The sequence below is a fragment of the Astyanax mexicanus genome, chromosome 7 (genome assembly GCF_023375975.1).
Source record: "Astyanax mexicanus isolate ESR-SI-001 chromosome 7, AstMex3_surface, whole genome shotgun sequence".
NCBI lineage: Eukaryota > Metazoa > Chordata > Actinopteri > Characiformes > Acestrorhamphidae > Astyanax > Astyanax mexicanus.
Window position 1 is genome coordinate 43,634,163 of NC_064414.1, and position 27,887 is coordinate 43,662,049.

Sequence of the window (27,887 nt, forward strand, 5' to 3'; positions counted from 1 at the left end):
AGAGGTTATATACCTATATACTAATTTTTTTAGCTGTCAACATAAATCAGGATGTAGCTTTTGGCCACAGTGATTACCACTTAATCAGAAAAGGCATTTAACAAAGCATCATAACTTAAAATAAAATAAAATAATAAAATAAAAAATTGAATTATTTTTTTCTCGGAACTGAGCTGACGTATCACTCCCCCTGGGGGCGCAGGTACTACATTTGCATACACCCCAAAAAGTATGTAGTTGCGCCCCTACTCCTAATTATGTTAGGTTGGTAAGTTTGTTTCAAGTCTGTATAATCCCCCATTCAGTGTTCTTACGGTCCCTATCAGTACACCGGAATCTTCCTGACCATATGACATTCTCAGACTGGGAGGATATTTTTATACTAGAGGGCTGAGCCCCTGCTGGGATTTGAACCTTGGACCCCTCACACTAGTTGAGTAGCAGTTAGGCCGTAGGGCCACCCTAGATGTCACGCCGCCGTGTTCTCCTTCCACACTACCGGACTCCATTTCCCAAAATCCCATGAACAATGACGTCAACAACACCCGCTCACCTTCACCCAATCACGTTACGGGAATAAGCTCAACTAAAGAGGAGGAAAAATCTTATTTTATTGTTCAGCTGTAGCATTTATTCAGCTCTATTTATTAAAATGCAACGGTAAACTGAGATTCAAAGCACTTAAAGGTAAGATAGGAAAAAAGTGATTAAAGAAAGCCAAGTTAAGTTCAAAACTTAAATCTCGGCTGGTCATAATCTGGACTCTATCAAACCTGGCTGTTTCAACCAAAGAATAATGTTGGTAAAGTTACTTTTATATACAGAATGGATCATTTACGAAGCGGACGACATTTACAGGTCTTGTCATCAAGAGAATGATGCAAAGAAGATCGATCATATCTTGAAGACACCCTGAACCGGCCAAAAACACTATTAAACACCACGTTTCTTTGCTGTCAGGATAAATCAAAATGTAATATTTGGCCAAAGTGCCGGTATGTTGGAGAATGCTTATACAGAAAAGATCATCTGCCACTTTAAAGAATGGTCTGAAATATGTAATGACGTGGAGTGATTTACTGCCACTTATCCACAGACATTTGTGAAGATCAATAAGATAATTAATTCTCAAAAGTGCTTACCTGGCTGACTAAGCCGAGAAGCTTCATCTTCAAGCTTCAGCCAAAGATAAACTGTGTGAAATTTAAAGACAGACCTACTCAAGAAGATAGAGTAACTGATCAGAGAGCGTTTTAATCTAGCATTAACTCTACTCAGTTATTTCACATTTTTCAGTGTTATATCTTTATAGTTTGGTCAGAAATACATATTGATTGGGGCCTACTTAAACACAACAGTAGGCAGTTAGACAGTAGGGCCACTCCAGAGCTGTGAAATTACACTACATTAAACCACAGTTCTTAGTAAATGTATCTTTTTATGTTATCTTTATCTTAGCATTTGTTTTCCATTATAGGGTGGCACAACTGTCTAACTGCCTACTTGTTAAGAGGCTACATATCAGAGGTTTAAATCCCTAAGTCTAAGTGTACTGGAATATATAGCACTTTGCCTGGATTTTTCTTGATTTTTAAAGTGTTTGCAAATAGATAAAATAAATTATACATCTGTACAATTGTTTTCGCTTTTATGGTGTCAGTAATTTTGGCTATACTATTGTTTCAATGTGTCAGTGCATGCACATACACTTAAAAATACATATCTAATTTATATTTGTAACATTGGGTTTTACTCATGGCCTCTCCTACTGCAAGAGGCCTGAAAAACAACCATCAATAGCTTTCTCTTTCCTGGCATCCAAGTGCTGAAACGAACTCCTTCTAGGTATCCAAACAGCCTTCCGGCCAGGAGTTTCTCGCTGTTTCCAGTACCTGCCTCATTTTTCAGGTGCACTTAAACTGCCACTAACTGTGCCTGCCATTATCTCAAGAGTATCTGCAGACCAGACTTTAGCCCAGTGGTTCTCAAAACTGTTAGATCACGTACCAACCATGATCCAACTCAAACTTTCAAGTACCACCACATCATTTTATAGGAACACAGACACATACACTTATACACCTTAGGCTAGATGTAGATGTATGTGTATTCTTTACAAATACCGAGGTCACGGTTTGGTTTGTGTAAACGCATGCAGAATAAACAGTACACAGGCAGCATAGAAAACTTGTGGAATCAATGAACGTAATGCAGATCTAATGGTCGCTGCGCTGAAATCACACCCTGCAATAGGAAATGATTGGTTGCCTGTTGCTTTCCAGTGTGAGAGCAGGGTTAGGCGCTCGTACTGTCTTTCTCTCTTAGTTGAAATAATGCTGTTGTTTTTGTTCTTATTAAAGCTCCACAATCAGGCTCATTGTTTGTTTGTTCCAACAAGATCCAAAAGATGGAGCCTCTCATGATGACAGTAGGAGCATTTTATAAAAGAGCTTGAGCCCTGTTACACTATTACATTTCAAAAAACAAAAAACATTGTTTCGTCCACCAACCATACCAAAATTCTACCAAAAAATACCGAAAACATACCGAATCATGGGGTTTATAGCGAGGTATGAACCAAACCCTGAATTTTCTGTACCGTTACACCCTAAAATATCAAAAATATTTAATCAACTTGAAAATAGTATCTAAAATATCTAATCATCTCTGAGTTTCAACTATTACTAAGCTATTACTCCTAATGCAGAAACTGTTGTGAATTATTTGGCAGTTGGCAATTTTTCAGCTGTGGTTTGTTAAGCCCTATCTGGACAGGGTTAGTTTCTCAGGGGGACCTGGGGTAATTTTCTCTTTTATAGGGGGTCCTCTGTGATTTTGTTCCCATCCAGAACGACTGTGTGTGCTTTTTTTCTCAGGCATTCTGTGAGAAAATTACAGACTGAATTACCTACTGTTTTTTGCTGTGGTCCTCCAGTAATTTTATTCCCGTCCCGATGCACTTCTCTTAGTTTCATCACCTCTTGTTTAATAAAATAGCTTTTGTCCACTGCTACGCACAGTAATTACAATTGTGCGTGTGTTTCCACGGAGATCCACGTAAAAAACACAACAGCGAGTGGAAATGGAGGAGCTACTGAATGCAATGTCATGTGACCAAGAAAGCCTAAAAAAATGAGGTCTATATAAGAGATGTTAAAAATAATAGGACTGTAAGACTGTCTGAAGGTGAAGAACTGAAATGTGAGCTTACCTACAGGCACAGTTTTTTATGTTTTACAGCATGCATAGCATTTTCTAAGGTCATCTGAGGTTACACCTTGGGATGGTTGGGGTAATTAGGGAAATGTTGTATTCTGTAAGTCACTCACTGGAAGTAACAGCATCTGGTGAATTGCCTAAATGTAAATGTAATGGCATACTGGCCTTAAAAATAACACATCACTGTAGAAATGACAGAAATGCTTTACAATGTTCCGTTACATATTTATGTGTACATTCTAGCACTTTTATACCAGAGAGACAGATTTCATGACTTGTAAATGACTTTGCCCTGAAGGCTGGCATGTGCCTCGGTAATACTCATTGTATTTTCACATTGTAATTCAATCCATTTAACATTTCCAAAGAAAATAATGGCAGGGGGACTTGCATTACCATGATTAAAATCAATTACTATTGGATTAACAAGGACTGTGCTGCTGATACCTGACATCTGACACTGATAACACAATTATAAGATGACACTTCACTTCAAAACAAGATGGCCAAATTTGCACAGTTCTTTTTGTGTGGCCAGAAGGGAAGAAAGTTTGTTTATTCTTGTGTGTGGTTTCTTTGTTGTTGTTATTAATACTCACTGAGCTGAATAATTGTAAATCAGGAGCCATGTAGCATTTTCCAAACAAATACAATTATCTCCATTTTGCATCTCAGTCACAGAATAATGGTGTGTAGAATAAATGAATCCAGCAGACAGAAGAATTAACATACACACTGACTTCATTAGCATACGTTGTGGCTTAAGCAGTGCAATCTTTTTTGACAACTAAAAGCTGAGGTGCATTGAGTCGTTCAATACAGGGATGTGACCTCAATCATTTTGTTCACCCCAATATCAGCCATTCTGTTTGCTTGTGTTCAAAGGTGTAAAAGGTCCAGGAGTTGGACAATGAAACTGAAGCACCTGTCATTTTAGTGTGGGAGGTTTCATGGCTAAATTGGAGCATCCTGGTGGCCAATCTTCATTAATTGCACATTGCACCAGTAAGAGCAGAGTGTGAAGGTTCAATTAGCAGGGTAAGAGCACAGGTTTGCACACAACATTATGGGTGACGTACCAGAGTTCAAAAGAGGACAAATTGTTGGTGCACGTCTTGCTGAAGCATCTTTGACCAAGACAACAAGTCTTTGTGATGTATCAAGAGCCACGGTATCCAGGGTAATGTCAGCATACCACCAAGAAGGACAAACCACATCCAACAGGATTAACTGTGGACACAAGAGGAAGCTGTCTAAGAGGCATGTTCGGGTGCTAACCCGGATTGTATCCAAGAAACATAAAACCACGGCTGAACCCAAATTACGGCAGAATTCAATGTGCACCTCAACTCTCCTGTTTTCACCAGAACTGTCCGTCAGGACAAAAAATTATTGTGGTCTAAAACCAGGTGTTTCAGTTTCAGTTTGCTTAAGCTTTTTTTTTTCAAATAAAAGTGTAAAAGTACTGTTTTCTAAAACTACAAAAGTATAAAAGTAAAATAATGTAAGATGTAAAAATGTCATTAGGAACAAAATCTAAGGCTGCGTCTCAGTAACCTATAGTGCACTAAAAAACATGTTTCTAAACTCTATAATGACTATAATGTTGTATTAAAATGTTAATGTTTAAAATTTTGCAATGCACTAGGCTCCCTGCTTCAACTGCTTATATGTATATATGGATATGAGTTATGGCCTCTGGGTCATACAAAAACAGCTAACAGAGCATTCATTCATACTAGAGACCATGGGTCAGTCTCAGTAAAAATACAAAGTACAATGCACAATGTATTATGCCCATGTGAAACCCACCTAGCCTATATTCCATCTATTTAAGCACAAAAAAACGTGCTAATTGTGCTCTCTCTGACTCTGGCTGCTGATAAAAAAAAATAATAATAATAATACTGTTTATCGCTAATATTTCTGGAACTGTGTATCATTCAGAAAAATACATTATATTGACGGGCTTAGGAAGCAATCCATGCTTAGACAGAAGAAATTGTGAAATGAAAACCTCCCCATTTGCCAAACACTGACCACATAAAAAAAAGGTAAACTAGAGGTGAGAAATGACCCCTCTGAAAAACACAGACACGCAGCATGATCGATGAGTAGCACCTCTTTCCAAGGCAGCCGTGGTGCTCTGCCAGGGCTCATTTCCCTCACCCCAACTGAAGGACACAGATTTCAGTTGAATATGGAGAAGTGCTGGAGCTGAGCATTTCTTTAAGAGCTCATTTCAGCCTGTCCTTCATGACGAATAGAAATTGCTTTGGTTTAGGTTTAAGGACAGGGCTGTAAGGAAAGTGGTTGCTCGCTGTCTTGATCATTTGGATGGAGTTTTGCTCACTTGCTTGGCCACTTTTTCTAAAACATATTTGAAGGAACATTTTTAAAGTTGTAAAACGTTTTATCAGAACAGCCAGCACATTATGTCACGCCCTCGCTCTGTTTCCCTGTGTTTCTGCATTTCCCAGTGTGTTTCCCCTGTAACTTTCGGTGTCACGTGTCTGTAATTTGTAGCTCCGCCCCTCGTTACCTGTCTCCCCAGGCGTTCATTGTTACCTGTTAGTATAAATAGTACCCTTTAGTCTATGTTTGCTGTCGGTCTTTGCACCTTCCTCTATCGTTTGTCTCGTCGAGTTTGCTATAGTTTGTTCACGATTTTCTTTACGCTCTGTTTATCTCTTGTTTATCCCTAGTTTTTTTTACTGTGCATCAAAAGTTAATATCTCTTACAAACCTGTACAGTAAATGCATTACAGTGATTAAAGCAGCAGTCCTAATATTGTCTCTTTTAAATGGTTGGTGGTTGGTGTGGTGCAGTGGATGACACCCCTGCACTGCTTAGCACTGCTTTTGTCTTCAATGGTATAATTTAGGCTGTAATAAATGTCACAGAACATTAAATAGAAATAAAACATTCTATTTACAATCTAAAACATTATCTTCACATAATTAAAAGAAAATTATTGTTATATTTATTATTAATGTTCTTTTAAAGCTAAGATCAAAGGCTCACTTTGACACGTTGTTAATGGGTAACTACACAGTAATTAGAAGCACATGCTATACCGTGGGTCTTAATGAGACGACAGAGATCCAGCACATACAGCTACTGGAGATTCAAAAACAGCAGCACTTGCTTTATGGTTAATTTTTTTTGTTGTATCTTAGTGAGTACGCACACCGCATTTTTTTTTTTTGCCCAATTTTAATACTAAATTTTGATTTTCTGACAAATTGTCCAATTAGAAATGATCCAGGTGGGTATATTAGTAGTTTTAGGAGTAGGTGAATCAAAAGCAATTGTCACATAGGTAATCTGATAGTATGGGAGCAGCATTACTGTACAGGATTGTGATGAGAAATACAGTAAAGAAACACACTGAGCATAAAATTCAATCTTTAAAATTCTGACAGTCCTCAAGACAAGACAAGACAAGACAAATCAAGGATATTTACCTTATACCTGGTTACAAACATTCCTTTTTGGGTGTTTGTTGTGCTGTTCACACAACATAACTGCTGTTGTTCTGCTCTAGTCTTCCACTTGTTGTGGCTTTCACATTTTATGACTGATTGAAGACACAAGGTCACAAATTATACAATTTTTCATCTTGGGAAATCGCCAAATCATCTGGGTGCTCTCCAAAAGCACATTATGTGAAAAGAACACACCAGAACTAAATGCATGCAAGAACTAGCGATGCTATGCAGAAGATACATTGGTTGGACACATGGTTCTCTCTCTCTCTCTCTCTCTCTCAGTGATCTCATTAGCTGTAATTAGTCACTGCTTTTGATTCACTTTCAGATACTGGTCTAGATATTAAATGTAATAGATGTTTGCCAGGCGTCCTTGACTTGCCAGTGAACACTTAGCAATGGCTCGGCAAGTGTCTTTCAGCAGTTTATACTAAATTACTGAGCGAGACCTAAGTGATCACAGATTTTCCTCTGAGTTAATGTTTTTGATAAAGGGCAAAACAAAAAAAAAAAAAAAAACCGTCAGTCAAGCAGTGTAGAAGTGGAACGAGTATAACTAACTAACCTGGATATTAATCCTTCAATCCTGTCATTAATCACCAGGTGCTCTAACCCCTGAGCCATCACTTCCTTCAATCTTGTTCCTAGTCCTGTTTTCCACAACAAGAAAAATGTTCCTACAGGAGAATGATTGTATTCAGTGATGGATTTATTTCATTCTTGAACATAAATGTAACATTTCGAGACAGCTTCTGTATGACCAATATAAACTGATGTGATGATTGATATGATCCAATATTTTTTGTTCAAAAAGGTCCAACAAAATGCTCCACCACCACTACCACCAGGCTATAACTCACTGACAATGTTTAATTCATTTATATGTTTCAGAAGTAAATCAATAAATCAGTCACATTGTAATGAAATAACTTGTTTTATTGCTTACAGTTTTCTTCGGTTGCTTTGGCAAACATTGCGTGAAAACTCCACAGCTCAGCAGCTCATTTGCTGTCAACTCTGAATGCATTTCTCACTGCTCTCTCACACAGTCGTGTGTAGCACATTTTCCTGCAAATTCTAACTACAGTTGTCATTAATTGGCCCACTGGTGCAGCTGAATAAGCTTTGCGGATCAGATCAGAACAGATTACATTGATTTTCTGTTGAATTGTATTACTTTCACATGCACAAATTAAGATCCTTAATGTGTGAATCTTTACAAGCTAATTAGAGCAGCCAACTCTTAAGCATATAGTAATGTGAAAAAAAACTTAAAAAAAAAAAAACAAATTTAGTCATTGCTAAAATTTCAGTAATAGAATATTAGAATACCATCCACACATTTAGTACTAGTAAAAGCTTTAGCAAGCTCTTTCAAGAAACTCGAATGCATGTGACTCATGTCTCAACCAATCAAAGAGAGCTTTCACCTGTCTTCATAAAAAGCTTTCAGATACTGTTTTGTAGCTCAATTTGGTCCCACCGGGACCACAACCAGTCATATTAAGCCTATGGTTTATGTTTTATCTCCTAAATCTCTTGTAATTTAACTATGCATAACCATAACCAGTCAAATTAAGACTATGCTTGAAGTGCGAACAGAGACAGAATTTTTTTAATACAGTACAGAGCTAAGGGATTAGTACAACTGCCTATGAAACAGTCACGTGTAGGATTTACTTACAGTATTTATATATGGTTTGTGTCTTGTTGGTCACTCTGTTACCGTTTATTGTTTCCACTGGAGCCAAAATGCAGCCAGACATACAACTTAAAATTAGCAGGAGCATCTTCTATGCCAGGGGTATATAATTAGAATTCAGTATGGTCCAGTAAGAGAAAATGTTGACAGGCCAAGGTCCGGACTGCGCTCGGCGTGACTTTAGTTTCCACCCGTTCTCGGGCTCCCTATCTCCTTATAAAGGCGCCTTTTCGCGGCCACGTCCCAATTCAACAACCAGAGCAGTGGGACAACACTGACAACGCGGGTTCGATCCCACGTGAGGAGCAGTGTGTATATATATTTTTTTTTCCTTACTGCGTCTGCACAGATCTGATTGAGTGAAGAGAGCGTTTGGTGATACTTATTTTTTTAAGATAGAAGAGAACAGGTCTACAGGCTACAGAAAAAATGTTCATGTTCACTCACAAAAATCAAATAAAGAGATCTCACCATCTGTTCTTGCCAGTTTCAGTCTCTTTCAGAATGAGCCATTTAAGGGCTCTGTCACTTTTATGCAAATAAGCTTTTGCTGTTGATGTCACAATAAGAGAGTGATCCAAATAGTTCAGAGAAGCATATGATTCCTGAAACTCAACTCTGTTAACTGATTCACAAAAAATTAGTGGATGGACTTTTTTTCCAGGCAGCCGAGATCCAGGCGGAAACAGAAAAATTGAGTTTCGCGTATACTGACTGGCCAAAAAAAAGTCGGCACCAAAAATGTGTTGGACCGCCTTTAGCTTTGATTCACTGTAGCATTGTTTCAATAAGCTTCTGCAACGCCTCAAGATTTACTTCAATCCAGTGTTGCATTAATTTTTCACCAAGATCTTGCAGCAGCATTGATGATGGTAGAGTCTGACCACTGCACAAAGCCTTCTCCAGCACATCTCAAAAATTCTCAATGAGGTTAAGGTCTGGACTCTGTGGTGAACTCTCTCAATCCATGTGTGAAAATGATGATCTCATGCTCCCTAAATCACTCTTTCACAATTCCAGCCCCATGAATCCTGACATTGTCATCTTTGAATATACCCGTATCATCAGGGAGCATCATCAAGAAGAAATCCATTGATGGAATAACCTGGTCTATATTCAGTATATTCAGGTAGTCAGCTGACCTCATTCTTTCAGCACATACTGTTGCTGAACCTAAACCTGCAGACCAACTGCAGCATGAACCCCCACATCATTTACTTACTTAAATCCAGGTGGAGACTTTTTTTGGTCAGACAGTGTACATGACAAACAATTCAAAATATCCACAACTCTAGGTCACTCTAGGTAAGGAACTTGAAAAGCTGTAATAGGGTGCAGGCATGCATGACAAGAAGTAAAAAGTACAAATAAAAAGTGACTAAGCTGAAAAAATGTGTAGTCTGAAGTCTTATAAATATTATAAATAAAAGAAAAGAAAGTTTTAAAGGAACAAAGTGCACAGTATTCTGATAATAACCCACTTGTCAAGGTCTTCTGCAATGGCTTTTTTTCATATTACTAATATAATACATATACTATATAATATATAATTCTTCTAAAGCTGTATTACTTGGATCATAACTTGTACTATAACTATCTGTGCACCCCAGCAATGATTCATGACTTGAAGTCTTGGTGCCTTCTTCATTTTCCTGCTGCAAACACCCTCTATTGTCTGTTGTAAAAGCTGTTAGGGGCCTGTAAAAGAAAGCGGAGCTCAGCTGAATGAGAAGATGGGAAGATGGTGCTTGAGAGAGAAAATATTTATAAAATGTGTTGTTTTCTGATGGTTCATAACCCTGTCTTTGTGGCCAAATGATTATCATCACCTTGCTCATGATTCCTGTCCACTCATTCCTTTCTGCATTAGCATTAAAATGACCCTCTTCCTCCTGTCTTTGAGGTGATAACTGCCTTCCTATTCATCTTTGTTCAGCACCATATTCCCTTTTTTCTCGCTCCTTGGCTTCTTCATGCATTTTTTCCTTTCATCTTCATCTTCTTGCACCTTTTTCTTCTTCCCCTCACCCGCTCCTCAAACTCCTCTTCATCCGCCTCTTCTTCTCTCTCTCTATTAGAGTGCATATTAAACCCACTGAAAATATGCATTCTTTAGACTGGACCAGGCTGCTGACAGACTGCTGATCGACTCAGCTCTGCCCGTGCATTATTATCTGTCTGCACGTGAATAAAGGCGCCATCTGCAGATCCTGCCTCCTGACTCTTTAGTGCAGAGTGTCTGTATTGTGTTTCTGTTGGCAGAACTTCATAAACTAAACTAAAAAAAAGCTAAAAAAAAAAAAATGCACCTGGCCACCAACAGCGATAGACAATGTTATCTGATTAGAGGTAGGTTGTTATCAAGTGATCAAGTGAATGTCAGGACCATGTCAAATGCCAACGTCTCTTTGGTGCAGATGAATGTCAATGGCTAAAGCTAATATTTTGTTGATTTTAAGTTGTGATGTTAACCCTTGTGTGGTGTTCATATTTTTGTTACTCGTTTACTTTGTTACTTGAATTTAATTCAGCAAAATCAAGCATTTTTACATTAAAATGCTTTACACATGCTTGCTTCACCTAAATTGCAAGCAATATAAACAGCTTACATGGTTAATATTTGCCCTTTACCTTTCTTATGTTACATTTCTTTCAAAAAGTGCTACTCTTTTTTTTATTAGTTTTTTAATAAAATGTAAAAGAAAATTAATTTAACTCAAGATATGAGTAGAAAATTTCTTTAGTTTCAAATTTACAAATGAAGCAATGTTTATTAGCCCATGGCTAATTATCTTCCAAATGTCAAATGCCAACATTACACTGATATATAATACTGTAATGACCGGCAGGGGGATGAAGCAACAGGCAGCATGATCTCAGCAAAAGCTCTTTTATTGAACAGGGTACCGCTCCCTCACAGCTCTTAGCCTGGAGAGTAAAACTCCCAACCCAAACACACCCCCATAATGCTCTTAATTAGCTTAACCCCACCCCCACATTATAGGCTGACCCACATAAACATGAACAACTCGTTTTAAGATAAAATGTTGTTTATGTATAGTTATCAGTATAGTGTTATCAGAGTCTAACGTTCATTATTGCTAAATGTGTGAGTTTGATATCCAATGGAATTTCAACATTTATACAATGTTAAGTTTGACATCAATTAGATTTCCATTTTATTGTTGCTTTTTTTTGCGATCAATTATTTATTATTTATTTATTTATTTATTATTATTTATTTTCATTTTTATACACATTACCAGCAACAATGTACATTACAATATTGAAGAACAAAACAAAAAAAAAAATGAGGGTGATTGTGTATGCCACCCTCGAACTCCCTCCCCCCTCCCCAAGGCACCCCACCCCCATTTTACTGTTGCTTTTGATTAGTAACTAAATTCAGCATCTATACAATATTGGGTTTTATTGTAAATTTTCATTTTCAACCAATGGCATAAGGATCCAGCAATTTGTGATGTCTTTCTGAGGCATTTGATTGTCATCTGGTGTCTGTTAGGGAGTGTTTATCATTTGAGTTTTTCATGGAAAACATGAATCGAAGTACATGAATCAGCATGTGATCAATGAATTTCAATCATTTTACTCGTACTTTCATAACATGTTGATAATGAAGACTTTAAAACCATCCTCTGTTCAAGAAAACAAGCTAATGGAATATAAATAAAGATCTTACCACCTTATTCATCCTTCTAGAACCCATGTATGACCCCCCTCCCCCCCAGGCAAGGCATGAGGTCAGTAGAGTTGAGGATGACAGAGTGTGGCTCTGACATGTAAGAAGGTCTTCAGATCTGTGTTTTGTATGGAAGGACATCAGGTGCGATGCTTGTGAAACAGACACATGAAGAGAAGATACAATGACCAGGCCTGTTCTCCATCTGGGGACATTAACTGATTCATTGTGTGAGTTTTCTATTCCATGAACAAGTGACTGAAGGGTTTTTGAAGTAATTGATTCAGTCAGGGGTTTAAAGTGATTCACCAACTAAAAAAATACCAATTCCAAAGTGAGATGGAATAAAAATTTTGTGAGTGATGTCATGTTATAAACATGTGACTGAGTGAATGATTCAGTGAATGAATGGATCAACAAATTATAAAATGATTCAATGAATGAGTAAATGATTCAGTGAGTGATTCAGTGAGCAAATTAAGGATTTATTTATTAAGTGAGTGAATGGTTCAGTTGATAAGTGAGTCATTTAGTTAATGAGTGACTGATTCAGTTAATGAGTGACTAATTCAGTGAATGAGAGAATGATTCAGTGAATGAGTGACTGATTCAGTAAATTTATGTTGTGATGAGTAAATGAATAGATTGAATGAATAAATTATCAATTCACTGTAAATGGGTGAATGTTCTATTGAATCAGACCGAGTAGGTAAAGAATTCAGTAAATGTGTGAGTGAATTAGTAAATAACTAATCCAGTAAATAAGTTAACTGAATGATTAATTAAAAAATACATAAATGTGTGAGTGAATTAGTATCCAGTAAATATGTTTAGTGATTGAGTGAGTGAATAATTCAATAAATTAGTAAATGACTGATTCAGTAAATGAGTGGGTAAATGACAGATGTGATAAATGAGTAATTGAATAATCCAGTGTCTGATTAAGTAAATAAAAAAGTGAATAATTCAGATAATTGTTCAGTGAACAATTTAGTAAATGAGTGAGTGAATGGGTCAGTAAAAATGTAAATGACTGATTTAATGAAACAGTGAGTAATTGGTTCAGTGAAGGCTTCAGTCACATGTTATAAATATGTGAGTGAATGATTTAGTGAAAGAGTAAGTGACTGATTCGGCAAATTAATACGTAATTCATTTAGTAAATTAGTGAGTAATAATTTAGTTAAAGAGGGAGTAAATTACAAAAAAATCGACTCAGTGAAAGTGTACATAAATATTATGTAAATAAGTAAGTAAATGATTCAGTAATAGGTAAATAATTTGGTAAACGAGTAAGTGAATGATTCATTTAATGAGTGAGTGAATGATTCAGTTCATTACCTAAATGAGTGAATAAATGATTCAGTAAATGAGTGCGTGAATAAGTGAGTGAATGATTCAGTGAATGAGTGAGTGAATGCTTTAGTTCATCACCTGAATGAGTGAGAGAATAATGTATAAATGATTCAGTAAATTATTAAGTTAATAAGTGAGTGAATTATTCATATAATGAGTGAATGATTCAGTTCATCGCCTGAATGAGTGAGTGAATTAATCAGTTAATAAGTGAATGTATGGTGTATATGATGAGTGAGTGATGCAGTTCATCGCCTGAATCAGTGCGTTAAGGATAAATTTAATTGGTGACTGAGTGAAAGAATGAATAAATTAAATAATGGCTTTAAAGGACTTTAAAATCAGAGATTTTGATGAGAGAGATAACTCCCTGCTCTTCTTCACTCAGTCATTAAGCGCAACCTCAGAGTCTCTTTTCGAAAAGCGCCCGAGCCTGGGGTCACGTGCCTTTGGTGCGTGACGTCATTTCGCAGCATAAAACGAGAGAAACCCTGGGCGCGCGCGTGTGCGTGTGTGTGCGTACGTGTACGCGCGGGGCGCTGATGACAGGACTGGCCGCGTGAGGAGCGCCGGCGGACACTGCGGTGGGGAGTCAGGAGCGCGCGGGCAGATACACAGGTGTGCTGAGAGGTTAGAGAGAAAGAGAGAGAGAGAGAGAGAGAGAGAGAGAGAGAGAGAGAGAGAGAGAGAGAGAGAGAGACAGAGAGAAAGCGAGAGAGAGAAACAGAGAGAGAAACAGAGAAAGAAACAGAGAGAGAGGCTGTAGAAGTGTAGTGAGTGATAAACTGCGCGGATCTCTCCGTTCCTCACTCCGGTAGCTAGTCGTTATGGAGAGCGGCGTGAACGCGTCGGACGCCCCCCAGTTCAGCAGCAGCGCCGCGTTCTGCCGAAACTTCAGCGGCAACGCGAACCTCTCAGACCCGGACAGCAGATGCAACCGGGCGGGCGAGATAAGCGAAAGCTCCACTCCCGTGATCATCGCCATCATCATCACCGCCGTCTACTCCATCGTGTGCGCGCTGGGACTGGTGGGCAACGTCCTGGTCATGTATGTCATCATCAGGTAAGACGCGTGGAGTCACTCACTGTGGTTCTTTATTTCTCTCCTCCAAAAAAAAAGAATGAAAAAAAAAAAAACACAATAACTCTCACAGGTGTCCAGGTGCTCTGTTCTGCTCTGCTGCTTATGGACACATGGGGAGAGTGGGCTACCTGTTGAACCACTGTAAAGGTCTGGATTGGGAGTCAGTCCCTGCTGACGAACTCTGTTTTTGATACAGTTTTAGTGGTCTAATCTGGTATTTGGTAGTTTCATGCAGAAACAAGCTCTTTACTGGTGAGCTAGCTGCTCAACCAACTTATGTCCAGCATAGAGTTTGTTGCATTTGTTTGTGGTCAGACTGGTGGCCACGCTTGGCCTTGCTGTTTTTACTTGCTTTGTCTTTGTGGTCTTGTTGGTTGACCAGCTTGGTCTAGCTAGGTCTTGCTAGTCAACCAACTTGGTATTGATGGTCTTTGTGGTCTTGCTGGTTGACCAGCTTGATCTAGCTTGCTTTTGCGGGTCTTGCTGGGTGACCAGCTTGGTCAAGCTTGCTCTTGCAGGTCTTACTAGTCAACCAGTTGGTCTAGCTTTGTCTAGCCTGGTCTTGCTGGTCAACCAGTTTGGTCTAGCTAGGTCTTGTTGGTCTTGCTGGTCAACCAGCTTGGTCTTGCTGGTCTAGCTTTGTCCAGCTTGGTCAAGCTTGGTCTTGCTTGTCTTGATGGCCTTGCTGGTTTACCAGCTTGAAGTTGTTTTGCTTGGTGAGGTTCATCATGCTTGTAGACCAGTTAAAACCTCAAACTGAAATGAAAACATACTCTGTTCCGGTCAAAATGTAGACTGGTTAACCAGCTTTGAGCTGGCCATGCTGCTGTGTTTAGCAGGGTATTCTTACATTTCAGTGTTGTTCTGCAAGTGCCCAGCTGTAGAGAAGAATCTGTTCTTCCCTGAAGCTTTTCTGTATCATGCTATGCCACATGCCAGATATGGCTGTGTGTGTGAGAGAAAGAGAGAGAAGGAGAGAGACTCTATAAGAGTCAGTGCCTCATGAACTTAATGTCACATTAGTACAGATCACAATCACAAGGGAAATATAAACAAAACAGTATTACAGTGACATTAGCATCTGTAATATTACTCTGATGTGGAGATGTCTGGTGTGATGTGCATGTTGTAAACACCTATTAAGTTCTGTACTGTGAGACAGACAGTACCGGAGGGGACTGATTCCTTGACTAGAGTTGCATAGAATATTTGGCAAACGGAATTATTCAGCCATAAATGTAAAAAAAAAATGTAATTTATCCAGAATAATGGCTTATTTATGTTGTGGGATGTTAAAATGTTTAGTAATAATGCAAACCTGTAAAAAGAAACATGTTTGGTATTCATGTTTTGGTATTCTGACTTCAACCAGTTTTGCTCAGTTTCAAGTTTTGGTCAAACATTATTCATTTCTGTGCACCTGTAGAATTGAAGAAATGAAAATGGCAGTTAAATTGAATTATAAACACATTCTCTATTGTTCATTGTGTGTTTGGCCTATTCTAGAATTGCAGGGACATTTCAGGGATGGAAAGATTTGACTCATCAGTAATTCTGTTATCGCTGACAGTAATACATAATTTATGCCTTAAACAGAAATCTCATGACATGTTAAAACAGGCAAAGTCATTTGCATTGTACTTCATTATATAGATATGTTTATATGATTGCAGCATTCAATTTAATACAACATTATTAAATGTAGTTAATATTTTAAAGGGTCAGTTACAGATGTTATGTTTGCTCTTTTCCTATCTCTTATGTTGCTGTAGTAAAATCAGATCTGCTGTAGGGATACAACAATTAATAAATAATAGTATTTTTATATTATATATATTATTTTTTGTAATACATTTTTGATTCTCTCAAAAAAAGTATAGAATTTTAATTCATAGATTATTTATTAACATGTAAAAATTGATAGCAGACAGTGGTTCATTTCACTTTAAGTTAAAATCCCTCCAACTAGACCACCGTGTTGTGCAGATCTTACTGTTCTGATTGGATAAAAGGTGAACTCTACTTCTACCGAGATGTCATATATCATATAATCATATAGTAGTGTGTTTTTCACACCATTATATTTTTCCTACAGTTTAATAAAAAGAAAATGCAGTATGTTGTCATGCTTACAGTATTGCAATATATCACAATATATTAAATTGTATCCCCTTTATCATGATATGTATAGTATCGTCAGGCTCTTGCCGGTTCACCGCTCTAGTACGAGTCTATTGTTTTTTGAGCTTTGAAACACAGTTCCTAGTTCACCACTAAACCCAGGCGTGGTGTCCTGCATAAACATGAATAAACAGAGAGAGCTTAAGTCATGGCAGTTAGTAAAAGGCAGGCTTTTAATCAAATGTGGAGATTTAATAGGATCCACCATCTAGCACATACCACCAGACCCAGAGCAGTGTTTGTGTGCTGAGTCAGTTGTCTGAGTGATTCATTGTTTACTGATTCCTTCTGAACGTTTGCCTTCTCACGGAATCCTAAACCTCTTGGTTATTTTATGCTCTAAAAGCAACACATTTTGTGGTATGTTTGACACAGTTGGTTTGTTTTCTCCATTAACACAGACAGTGAGTTTAAATATTGAATATTCACTGTTTTCTTTTTGTATAAACACACTGTATTAAATGTGATGTGACTTCAGACAGGATTATGGTTTATTCTGATGATCATGTGCTGTCCACCGTGGGTGGTAATGCCTTTCGTGACATATTCCTGCTATGCACATGAAACTTTGGATCGAGGAATGTTAAATACCTGCATAATTTAAAAAATGGTACATAGCATCCATCTGGTGCGCACTATTAGCCTCACTTGAACTCAAGTGATTGTTAACACCTCCTTGCCATGAGCACACTGGCCAGTGTTCAGCCTTACTTACAAGATAACACCTCACAACTTGGGTGTCCCTGGACAGTACCCTGAGGTAAAACATCTCCTTTTTTCAACACTTACATCTCAACTGAGCATATAGGGGCACTTTGTAGTTACATCATATAATTAGAGACTTTTGTCCTTTATCTGTTTTTCTACATACTTTTTTTTTAAATTATCCTGCTTTCACCTTGTTATTCAATGCTCAAGATCACAACAGGATAGACCACCTCAGAGCAGATATTATTATTTGGGTTATGTGGGGGGTGGGTCATTATTCTCAGCACTGCAGTGATTGTATTGACATGATGTATGTGGTGTATGAGGTGTTACTGGGTGCTGTGTTCCAATAAGTGGATCAGATGCAGCAGTGCTGCTGGAGTTTTTAAACACCTTTGTGTCAATGCTGGGCTGAGAGAATAGGCACCAACCAGAGGTAGCATACTGTGGGTTTCCTGTCTCTGACTTTAAGAGTAACTAATAGAGTGGAGTGGAGGACAGTGAGTGATAAAACACAGTGTTTAAAAACTCCAGCAGCACTGCTGTATCTTATCTACACCAACACCTCATACACCACCACTATGATATTCAGGGTCACTGCAGTGCTGAGAATAATGACAGACCACACAAATAATAATAGTTGCCCTGTGGTGGTTATGTGGTGTCCTACCCATTGAAGAACAGGATAAAGAGAGGATTCTAAAGAATGCTGAGAATCTAAAGAAGGACTACAGCAAAATATTACAGAGCAGTGTCAAATTTTCTCCCTTTGTTTCGCTTTACAGCGTTTGGCTGGTTTTCTGAACAACAGGGAATTTAAATCATTTTACACTGGAATGTAAATGTAATGTTAGCTAGCAGTTTTACCCATGGACTCCGATAGTGCATATAGCTTATAGCTGGGGAATTAAACTCAAGTCTGCTACAGCAAAGGCTATTAGATACTGCAGCCGCTACACCTGTAGCTACAGCACAAACAACAAAGCACAAAATGACACAAGTGCTATAGTGCTGATAACACATATGTGTTTTTTGTTGCCATTTTTTAGAAAGGCTAAACATCTGACCTGTTAGACAATTTCATTTCTGTAAAATACAGAGACACTTAAAAAGCATTTACTGACGCTGATGGGGTCTGTGCAAGATTTGCCCAGTATGAACTAATGACTTTTTATTTGTGTGCTTTGTGAAGCCAGAGGGTCTGCACAGACTTTATCAACCCATTATATTTTTAGAGGAATGTACGTCCTTTATTTGCTCTGGCAATTTGGCCCGGAGCCACAGCCTACATGTGATTAATTATTTGATTGCAGGTCGATATTGGTTTATTGGAGCTGTATTATCTGCCATTAAAGTTGGCCTCAGGGGCTAAGCAAATATGGGCTGATAAGGCAGAGCTATTTAAAGACATTTTTTCCACTTGGTACGAGAGCGAGCTGGAGTCGCTCTGTCTCAAACCCTCAACATGTCTTCCTCCGCAAATTCCAGCCCAATGGGTTTTAATTCAGACCAATTTCTCAATAAATGGTGTAACAGATATTTTATCTAATAATTTCAGAGCAGAAAAATATGTGGTCTTTTAATGAGAAAGATGAGACACCCACATATCTCTTAATGGTCAGGAAGAAATGTGCGGTTTAATTTTCGAGGGCAATAAGGGACACAAATTGAGCCACATCAAGCTGGAATGAGCTCAAGTTTCTAACTCATTAGAAAATGCAGACAGGAAATAATTTAATACAAGCAATTATGAAAGAAGAAATAGGAGAAAGACGGGTTATTATCGTGTTATTACATTATAATATCACATCACATAAATGTCACGTAACTCTCACATAACATTTTATTACCACAGAAGGAAAGATGCAAACTTGTAGTCAGAGTTCTTGAAATATAGCAAGAAATGTTTGTCTATGAATATGTAGAAAAATATTTAAGGCAGGATTTTGCATTCAGACTTCAGTTTTTAGAATAGAAACCTTCACGCCAAGACAATATATTCTGTTCGTATATCCGTTTTTGAGTACTGGCATTTTAGTTGTATGCAAAAGTCATGGGAAAGCAGTATGTAGCAGTATGTAAACTTTTACTTCAGGGGATGACTTGGGAACATCCTCATCTCTGTAAGTTGTAAAGTGTTATCTAGTGAATGAGGTTAAACATGGGCCAGTTAGCAAGAATGTGTCATAGAAGGCATTACCACCCATAGAGGACAGAGCAGTGGATGGTAATTATCCTGACTTGTGGCGTCTGGTTAGAATTGTCCATGCTAACAGATAAATAAGCAAATCCGCCAGAAGTCTCATCCACCAGTACAGGTCAGTGCAGCGTTCTTCAGCTTCAGTAGGACATAATTATAGGTCTTGTTCCATGACTTTTGGCATATCAGTGTGTACTTTAACCTTCTAAGACCCAAACTCTTAGATTTGTTTAATTTCTTATTTTTTCATTCTCTTTACTTTTTATATAATGTAGTTTCTGAGAAAAATGATGTCCACATATGAGGACTTTAGTTTTGAACTTCAGTAGAACACAATGAAGTCGCAATTAGTAATGATGCGCAAAACATTTATTTTGTGCCTGAACACAGCAGCTTAGGTTGTGGCCCTTTTAGCAAAATGGCTCATTTGAAGTTCTGCTTCAATACAAAGACATAACAAAGTAAAAAACATAAATATTTACTGTATTTACTGTTCATTTAAATTTATGAACAAAATCATAACTGTAACGTGTTAAACTCTTCTGTCACCACTAGTATTTTTTAATTTGTCTGTTTTAGCCATCATTAGATATTAAGTGAGTAAATACATTTATCTAAGCTCAATACTCAATACTAAGCTTAAAAACAACATTTTTTTGGCCAAAGCCGAACTAAAAAACAGGTTTGCATTCATTTTGTGACCTTTTTTTTACGATTGATTTGGGGTGAAAATCCCATGGCATTTCACAATACAATACATTGCCCACAACAAATATGCTATCACGAAACTGTGATTCTGCGATACGTAATATACAGCAAGACAATATTCTCTGATACTTCTCAGCATCTGTGTAACTGAGAAGGATACAATACTTTGGAAAAATATTATGGATTTATTGGTGTCAGTTTCTCAAAGTTTGACAACCAATATTCTTCACCACATGTTTAACCTATTTATTTGATTAACACAACCATGTGAAGTACTTTTCAACCGAACATTTCAGCTGCTATATATTCTGTGCGTCCTGAGGACAAACACTTGGACATCTCAGGCGCCCTGAGCAACAGTTAATTGCATTTAATAAAATCTCACAGTGTTTTACCTCCATCAAAACAACATGCAGTGTTCTGCAGCACTTACAAAACTCAGCACATGACAAACAGGAGTGGCTCCACACAATCATGTGGAAAATCAATTTTTTAGTGAGCAGGGAAACTGGAGAGAATTCTAACAGTGCCAGAGCTTTTAGTTGTCATGGAGAGACTCCCAACATCTAAGCCTTCTCCAACATCTGTCAACATCTGTACCTACAGGATAAAAGGGAATTGTGAAGAAAGAATAGAGCACACTTCACAGCTAGACTAGGAGCTTTGTTTAGTGGAGTTACAGCATAACAAGGCATGCGTCATCAGATTCATTACTGACAGAGGTTATTTCAGGGCTGGACGATATGGTAAAAATATTGTAAAATGATATTTCCAGGAATTTTGAAAATACCTTCTAATATTTATCATCATATTTTACATGCAGACAAAATGTAGTAGTAGTGAAAAAAACGGTAATTAAATACTACAGTTATTTATTTTTTTATTTGTAATTTTCTCCTATTTTTCCCCAACTTATCTGACCAACTCTTCTACCTATTCAGCTGTTAGCCAGCTGTATATTCCAATATTACAAGTGATGCCCCAACACAAGGAGGGTAAAGACTAGTACATGCCTCATCCGACACATGTGAAGTCAGCCACCACCTCTTTTCAAACTGCTGCTAATGTAGCATCACAGCGCAGCAACTAGGTTCCGATACATCAGCTCACAGATGCCTTGTGCTGATCGACATCACCCTTTGGAGTGATGTGGAGAGAGAGCGCAATCTACCCATCCAACCAAGAGAGAGCACGGCCAATTGTGCAATCTCAGGGCTTCAACAGCTGATGGCAAGCTGCATGACCGGGATTCAAACCAGTGAATCTCACGATCATAGTGTGCTACTGTTATTTAAATGCAGCGATTTGTATTCTAATTTTTGAATGCTGTTAAAAAGCCCCAAAGTTGTTTAAATATCGGGAGAAAAAAAAGGATAACCCGATATGAATCATTAGCCTAAACTACAACCCAAACCTGCAGTACATGCCAGTATTCTAGGTATATAATCTACAGCGGTAAAACACATATCATTAGCTATGTATAAGGGCAGGACGTATAATAAGTGTTAATATTAAGTGAGTAAATGTGTTAAAGCACTTTGGAGACACAGATCAAGCTGAGTGTAAACTGAGGCCCCGTCCACACGGTATCTTTGAAAACGGAGGTTTTTGTCTCAGTTTTGGGCTTCCGTCCACACGAATTGGCGTTTACAGTCACTGAAAACAGAGGTTTTCGAAAACGCCTCCCAAGGTGGAGATTTTTGAAAACGGGGGAAAACGAAGGTTTTTGAAAACGCAGACGTCACACAGCGAGTCTGCGCATATCTGCTTTTCCTTTTCGATCAGGAGGGGACTCTTTTCGGTGCACAGCGAAACAGCGAACTCCAGCCGTTTAAAGCATATTTACACCCAACTGATCCAACTAATGATCTAACTGCCCTCTCTGCCCGAACAGCGGGGAATTACCCAGAACCAGCTTTAAACGCTGTAACACGTTTTACCAGTGTAGCTAAGTGCAGTGATAGTGGCATGTTTGACTGTTCTACACATGAGCTTTAATTATACTGATCCAACATCACCCTGGATATACTGACAGACCAGCTACACCAGCAAACTCAAAATACATCATTTACTGTTAGTGTAGCTCCTCATCCAGCCTGTTTACTCCCCAGCCTCTCTGGATTTTACATCAGGTCAGTAATGTGGGTTATAGTGATTTGTTTATAAATTCTGATAAATTATATTATGCAGTAAAAAAATAAGATGTTTGTTTCTCATTGTTTTAGTACATTAAGCCACGTTAAGATTCGTCTTTATAACAGGCTTTAGTGAAAAGAAAACCCACATTAAGCATTTTTAAGTGTTAGCTCTGTGGTTTTGGAGTAACACTGTAATGCTAGTTTTCCTGCTGTATCACTCAGCTTGCCTCAGTGAGGGCAGATAGTTGGTTGATAAGCTAGTTGTTAGTTGATTATTTGGATCAGTGTTGTAATCAGTATAAACCAGTGACCGTAAAGCCTGAAACAGGGACAGCACCTGGATTGGTTCTGTTCCCTCTGCAATGTGAACAGAGAACATGTACACAGTTTAATTTAATGTAACTCTCACAATATTTTACACAACGGAGGTATCCTCCTGACCGGAGGTAAGCTACAAACCTTACCGCGAGCAGTAAAAAATGGTGGGACAATAAAAAAAATATGTAGTTTTTGCTGAGAAATGACGAGAAAACGTCCAAATGTCTAGAGAATCGCTTTTCATTTCAACGTTTTTGAGTGGTATGGCGTTTTCGTGTGGACGGAGATATTTCTGAAAACGCTGCTCGTGTGGACGAAGATATTTTTAAAAACCTCAGTTTTTAAAAATATCCGTCTTCGTGTGGACGGGGCCTGAGTAAGTGAGCCCAGGCCATTACCCATCTCCCATTGTTTTTGTCTCCAGCACTTTATATATACTGTGAGGCTGTTACAAATGAATGATTAGTTCACACTGAAATTTTAAATTTTTAAAAATAATCAACATGGTCGGTGATGTCGACTGATCATTGCCGCTCTAATCATGATAAGATAAAATACTGTCATATTGCCCACCTCTAGGTTATTTACCGTTTATGTTTTTCTCCCTCAGCTTAGAAAAGGTACCAAATATGTTCTTTCATATGTCTATACAATCAAACGCTGACCTTTACCATCTTTATCCTTGTGTTCACCTCATTACCTGTGACATTTATATGAGGGTGCACTTCATAGTTTAAAGTCATCAATACCACAATCACGCCAGCTCCTGAGGGAGGCCTGGAGTAGGGCTGCTTCATTAGTGTGTGTGCTTTAGCATGACTGGTTGACATATCTGTGTGTCCAGTCTAAACTCTGCACTCTTCAGTCTAAAGTCGTCATGCTTCCTCCATCCATCTCTGCTTAAGGACAGACGTTCCTCAGTGACCTAAACCTCCTGCGGGTAAACGTAAACCAGCACTGTTGATGTAGCCTCTCCAGTCTGTCACTGCAGTTTATAATACAAGGTAAATTTCTTCCGCGGATAATCAGGCCCTCTGGTTTGATTACAGTGATCACGGCCTTTGTAAGTATAAACTCTGTGACGTTGGGTTGTGTTCAGTCTGAGCACGAGGCAGGAGCACAAAGTACTGCCAAAAAAAGGGTTTATAAGCCATTACATGAATCATGATGATGTGTAGCCTGATTCTCGTATAATGCTGTGAATGGATTTTAATGAATGGATTTTAAATGATAAAATAGGCAGCACAGTGTAAAAACCATTTATCTCAACAGTAAATATGTTTTTAGATATAAAACGGTATATTACATTAGATTAAATATGATAAATGTACAATCTGGGGCGGCCTGATTAGGGTTGCAATGGTTTGAGATGTTAGTAAAATCATAATCGTGGCAACATTCTGGAATGATCATCTCAGATCACCTCAGTCCTCAGACCTGAATATTATTGAAAATCTGTGGTGTGATTTAAAGCAGGTTGTTCATGCTTAGAAACCATCAAACCTGACTGAACTGAAGATGAAAACAGAAAAATGATACAAAATACCTTCAACCAGAAGCCAGACTCTCATTGGAAGCTATAGGAAGAGTTTAGAGACTATTATTTCTGCAAAAGTAGAATCTACTAAATATTGATGTAATGTATCTGTTGGGGTTCCCAAATTTATGCAGCTGCCTAATTTTGTTTACAGAATTATTGCACACTTTCTGTAAATCCTATCTTAATTTTACTTTTCAAATATCACTGTTTGTCTGCTATATGATATATTTAACTGAAATTGAGCTTAATAACCAATAATTTATAAAAGGAATTCCTGAAAATTATCAGGGGTGCCCAAACTTTTTCATACCACTGTATGTTATTTTACGTGTTCCTGTTGATGCTTTTCTTCTTCTTCTTCTTCTTCTTCTTCTTCTTCTTCTTCTTCTTCTTCTTCTTCTTATTATTATTATTATTATTATTATTATTCTCCCTCTCATTATTTACACTGACTACAATTATGAAATGGGTATTTTTTGTTGAGTAAAAGCTTTGCTACATATTCAACGCTTGTTGTTATTAATATAATGGAAGTATATGTAGAATTTCCTTCTTTCTATATTAAATAAATGAGAAAGTTGCACATGAGGTGAAGCTCTTTTGAACTATTTTATTTCCAGGCAGTGATTTTTATTTTTATTATTATCTATTCTGCTTATTTCTTATTAATTGACTGATTAAACTCTTTTTTAAACTCTGAAAAAACTAGAGGGATTCTCTGTTCAGCTGTTTGTCTGCATTTTGCAGTTTGGATTCACCAGAATCTAATCTGAAGAAAATGCCCTTTTTTAAGGTTTGCATTAATTTTGCTGTATTTACATAGATTGCCTCACTCCATTCTGGTTGTGATCATATCATCAAAAACTTAATTCTTTGGTATCATTTATTCAGTCTTTCACTGATCTACTTCTGTCATTTTTGGCTGAATAATTTTGGATGCCTAATATTTGGTGTATCTCCTGTATAGAGCTATTATATATAGAATAGTCTGACGAGGCTTTGTGATTGTGTCACTCGTGCATTTCTTTACAGAACATTTTAAAATGAACTCTGAAGTTTTGTTTTCTGCCATATGTACTGTACATGGGCCAAGAATTGTGGGTTGCAAAGGGCCGTGAAGGACACATCAGTTGCGTCCTCTAAATCACTCTGAACATTGGCTGTATTTCTCATCTGTATGTGGGTGAAGGATTCTTCAGTTAGGAACAGCATTCTATGACATTCTATGACGCATTGGTAGCTGATGTCTGTCTAGTAAGTGCTACATGATACTAGAACAAACCGCAGTAGTGTTCCTTACTGTGATACATACTGCAATATTAAAAATTACATTTTTTATTCAAACATGCAGACATACATGTGAGCAGTGCATGCTGCACATATTGTAAAACAACAGTAAACAGCATGAAGCAGCAGAAAAAAGCATTTGTTCATAGTAGTATATTATCTAGCTAATATATCAGATTAGTTTAGCTTATTTAAAAAGAAGTATATTTTTAAAAGCTGGGTCGGATAGAGACCAGATTACATTCTCACCAAAATCTGCATGTTTGTGCCGTAATTGATCGCGTTGGCAGCCCTAGTTTCTATTAGAAAAATCAGAACAGTGTAAAACGTTCTTTTTGCAAGTGGCAAAAAGTAATATTTAATCAAATTTAATTTATATGACATCCTGCAATATAAACGCTGCGCATGCCCACATTGCACTGCTGCTGTAAAAGCATATTGTGCAGCCCTAGTACTAACTAAAGAATTGAAAGTATTTGGGGAGCCCTTGTATGGATTTGTTCAGATCCACCAGAGGCTCACCTGATTCTATTAAATAAAAGATTGATTAGATAAACTGGGTGCTGGATTTGAACTGCAAATACTGAAGAGCTTTGAGGAGCTTCGGAGATGATTCAGTCACACATCCAATCACACTGGACCTTTTATTGATGTCGTTTTTATTGCTACTGTTTTTTAATTTATTTATTTCACACCTGTCACCTGACATTTTCTCAGATGCATAATAATTGTTTCTCACAGTACTGTTTTTTTTAGAGTATATAATTCATTTTTATTGGCTGCTGCTGTTGCTGTTGCTCCCATGAACTGTAATCCTCCCTCATGCAAGTTTGATACCCATTATTATCCGCAGTAAAATATGGGATAGTTATTGTTTTAGAGAGGAAGTCATTTGAAGGAGAGGTCAATTAGTGGTCACATCAGGGCTGAAAAGCCAAAATGAAAACAGGAAATGGATGGCATTTTGGTACAGAACATGCAGCTATCCTAAACTGTTCTTGAGTGGGAGTGTTATTGGTTATTAATGCGTTTTATGGTTCTGTTGAGATATCACAGAATTAGCCAGATAGCAATGTAGCATGCCTATATATTAAGGAGAAAGGCTATATTAATGCTAAAATAATGTGTAGAATTGCATTTGAGCCCATTTTGCTGATGAAATCAGAGGGGTAATTGATTGGGCAAGATTATAGCTATTCATCAGGATAGGTTCACTGATTCACAAACAGTAAAACCCCTTAGCATGAACACATATTCACTTAAGAATATTATGTTGGGCTGTAAATGCCAAAAATGAAAAGTATTTTTGAGGTATGTGCAGATATGGGAATTTTATGTCAGTGTTGGAATTCAGTGTTTTTTCATGTTTCATGTTGTTGCTTTCCAGTAAAACAAAAGAATAAAATAAGAGCTTTCCAAGTTACTTCAGACTCATATTCACATTTTATTGGTCAATTCATTCAGAGTTATCTGCAATGGAGAAAATGGAGATATATGTTTTTCATTGAACAGCAGCATTTCAGGCTGCAAAATGTTGGGAAAAACTGACATCACAATATTTTGTCTGCATTTTCTCACACGCCTAAGACTTTTATCCTCACAGTACTGTATTTTTAGACTATGTGATTCTTTTTTATTATCTGCTGTAGTTGCTACTCATATAAGTTTGATAGCCATTATGATTCACAGTAAAATATGGGATAGATTTGATTTAGAGAGGAAGTTGTTTAAAGGAGAAGTCACTTGGAAATAGATGGCATTGTGCTACAGAACATTCGGTACCACTTTAAAATAAGACTACCTTTATAAAGGGTTTGTAAATGATTTACAATAAGTTTATTAATTAATGGTTACTAATTAGGTTGTAAATGCCTTAAAAATCATTAATAATCAGTTATAACACATACGTAGAAAGGGCAACAATGACCTGTTGTTTGTCAAATAGTGAACCCACAGCCATCTATACTGTTGCCCTTTCTACGTATGTGTTATAACTGATTATTAATGATTTTTAAGGCATTTACAACCTAATTAGTAACCATTAATAAACTGATTGTAAACCATTTATAAACCCTTATAAAGGTAGTCTTATTTTAAAGTGGTACCGAACATTCAATAAGCCTGTTTTTTAAACCGTTATTATATTTACATTATACCTGTTTGTATTGGTAATATCCAATTGAACACATTAATACATGCTTTTTTATTGGAGAGCAGAATTTCAGACTGTAAAATGTTTGAAAAAAATGACCAT

General features: G+C 37.5%; 1 protein-coding gene across 1 annotated transcript in view; it reads left to right on the forward strand.

Annotated features, from left to right (window-relative positions):
• Positions 1-13,960: 13,960 nt before the first annotated feature.
• Positions 13,961-27,887, forward strand: part of oprm1 (opioid receptor, mu 1) — a 45,084-nt gene continuing 31,157 nt past the window's right edge. The window contains exon 1 of the mRNA XM_007256077.4: positions 13,961-14,532. Coding sequence (XP_007256139.3) covers positions 14,297-14,532 — 236 coding nt within the window. The 5' untranslated portion in view covers positions 13,961-14,296. The remainder of the gene's footprint in view (positions 14,533-27,887) is intronic.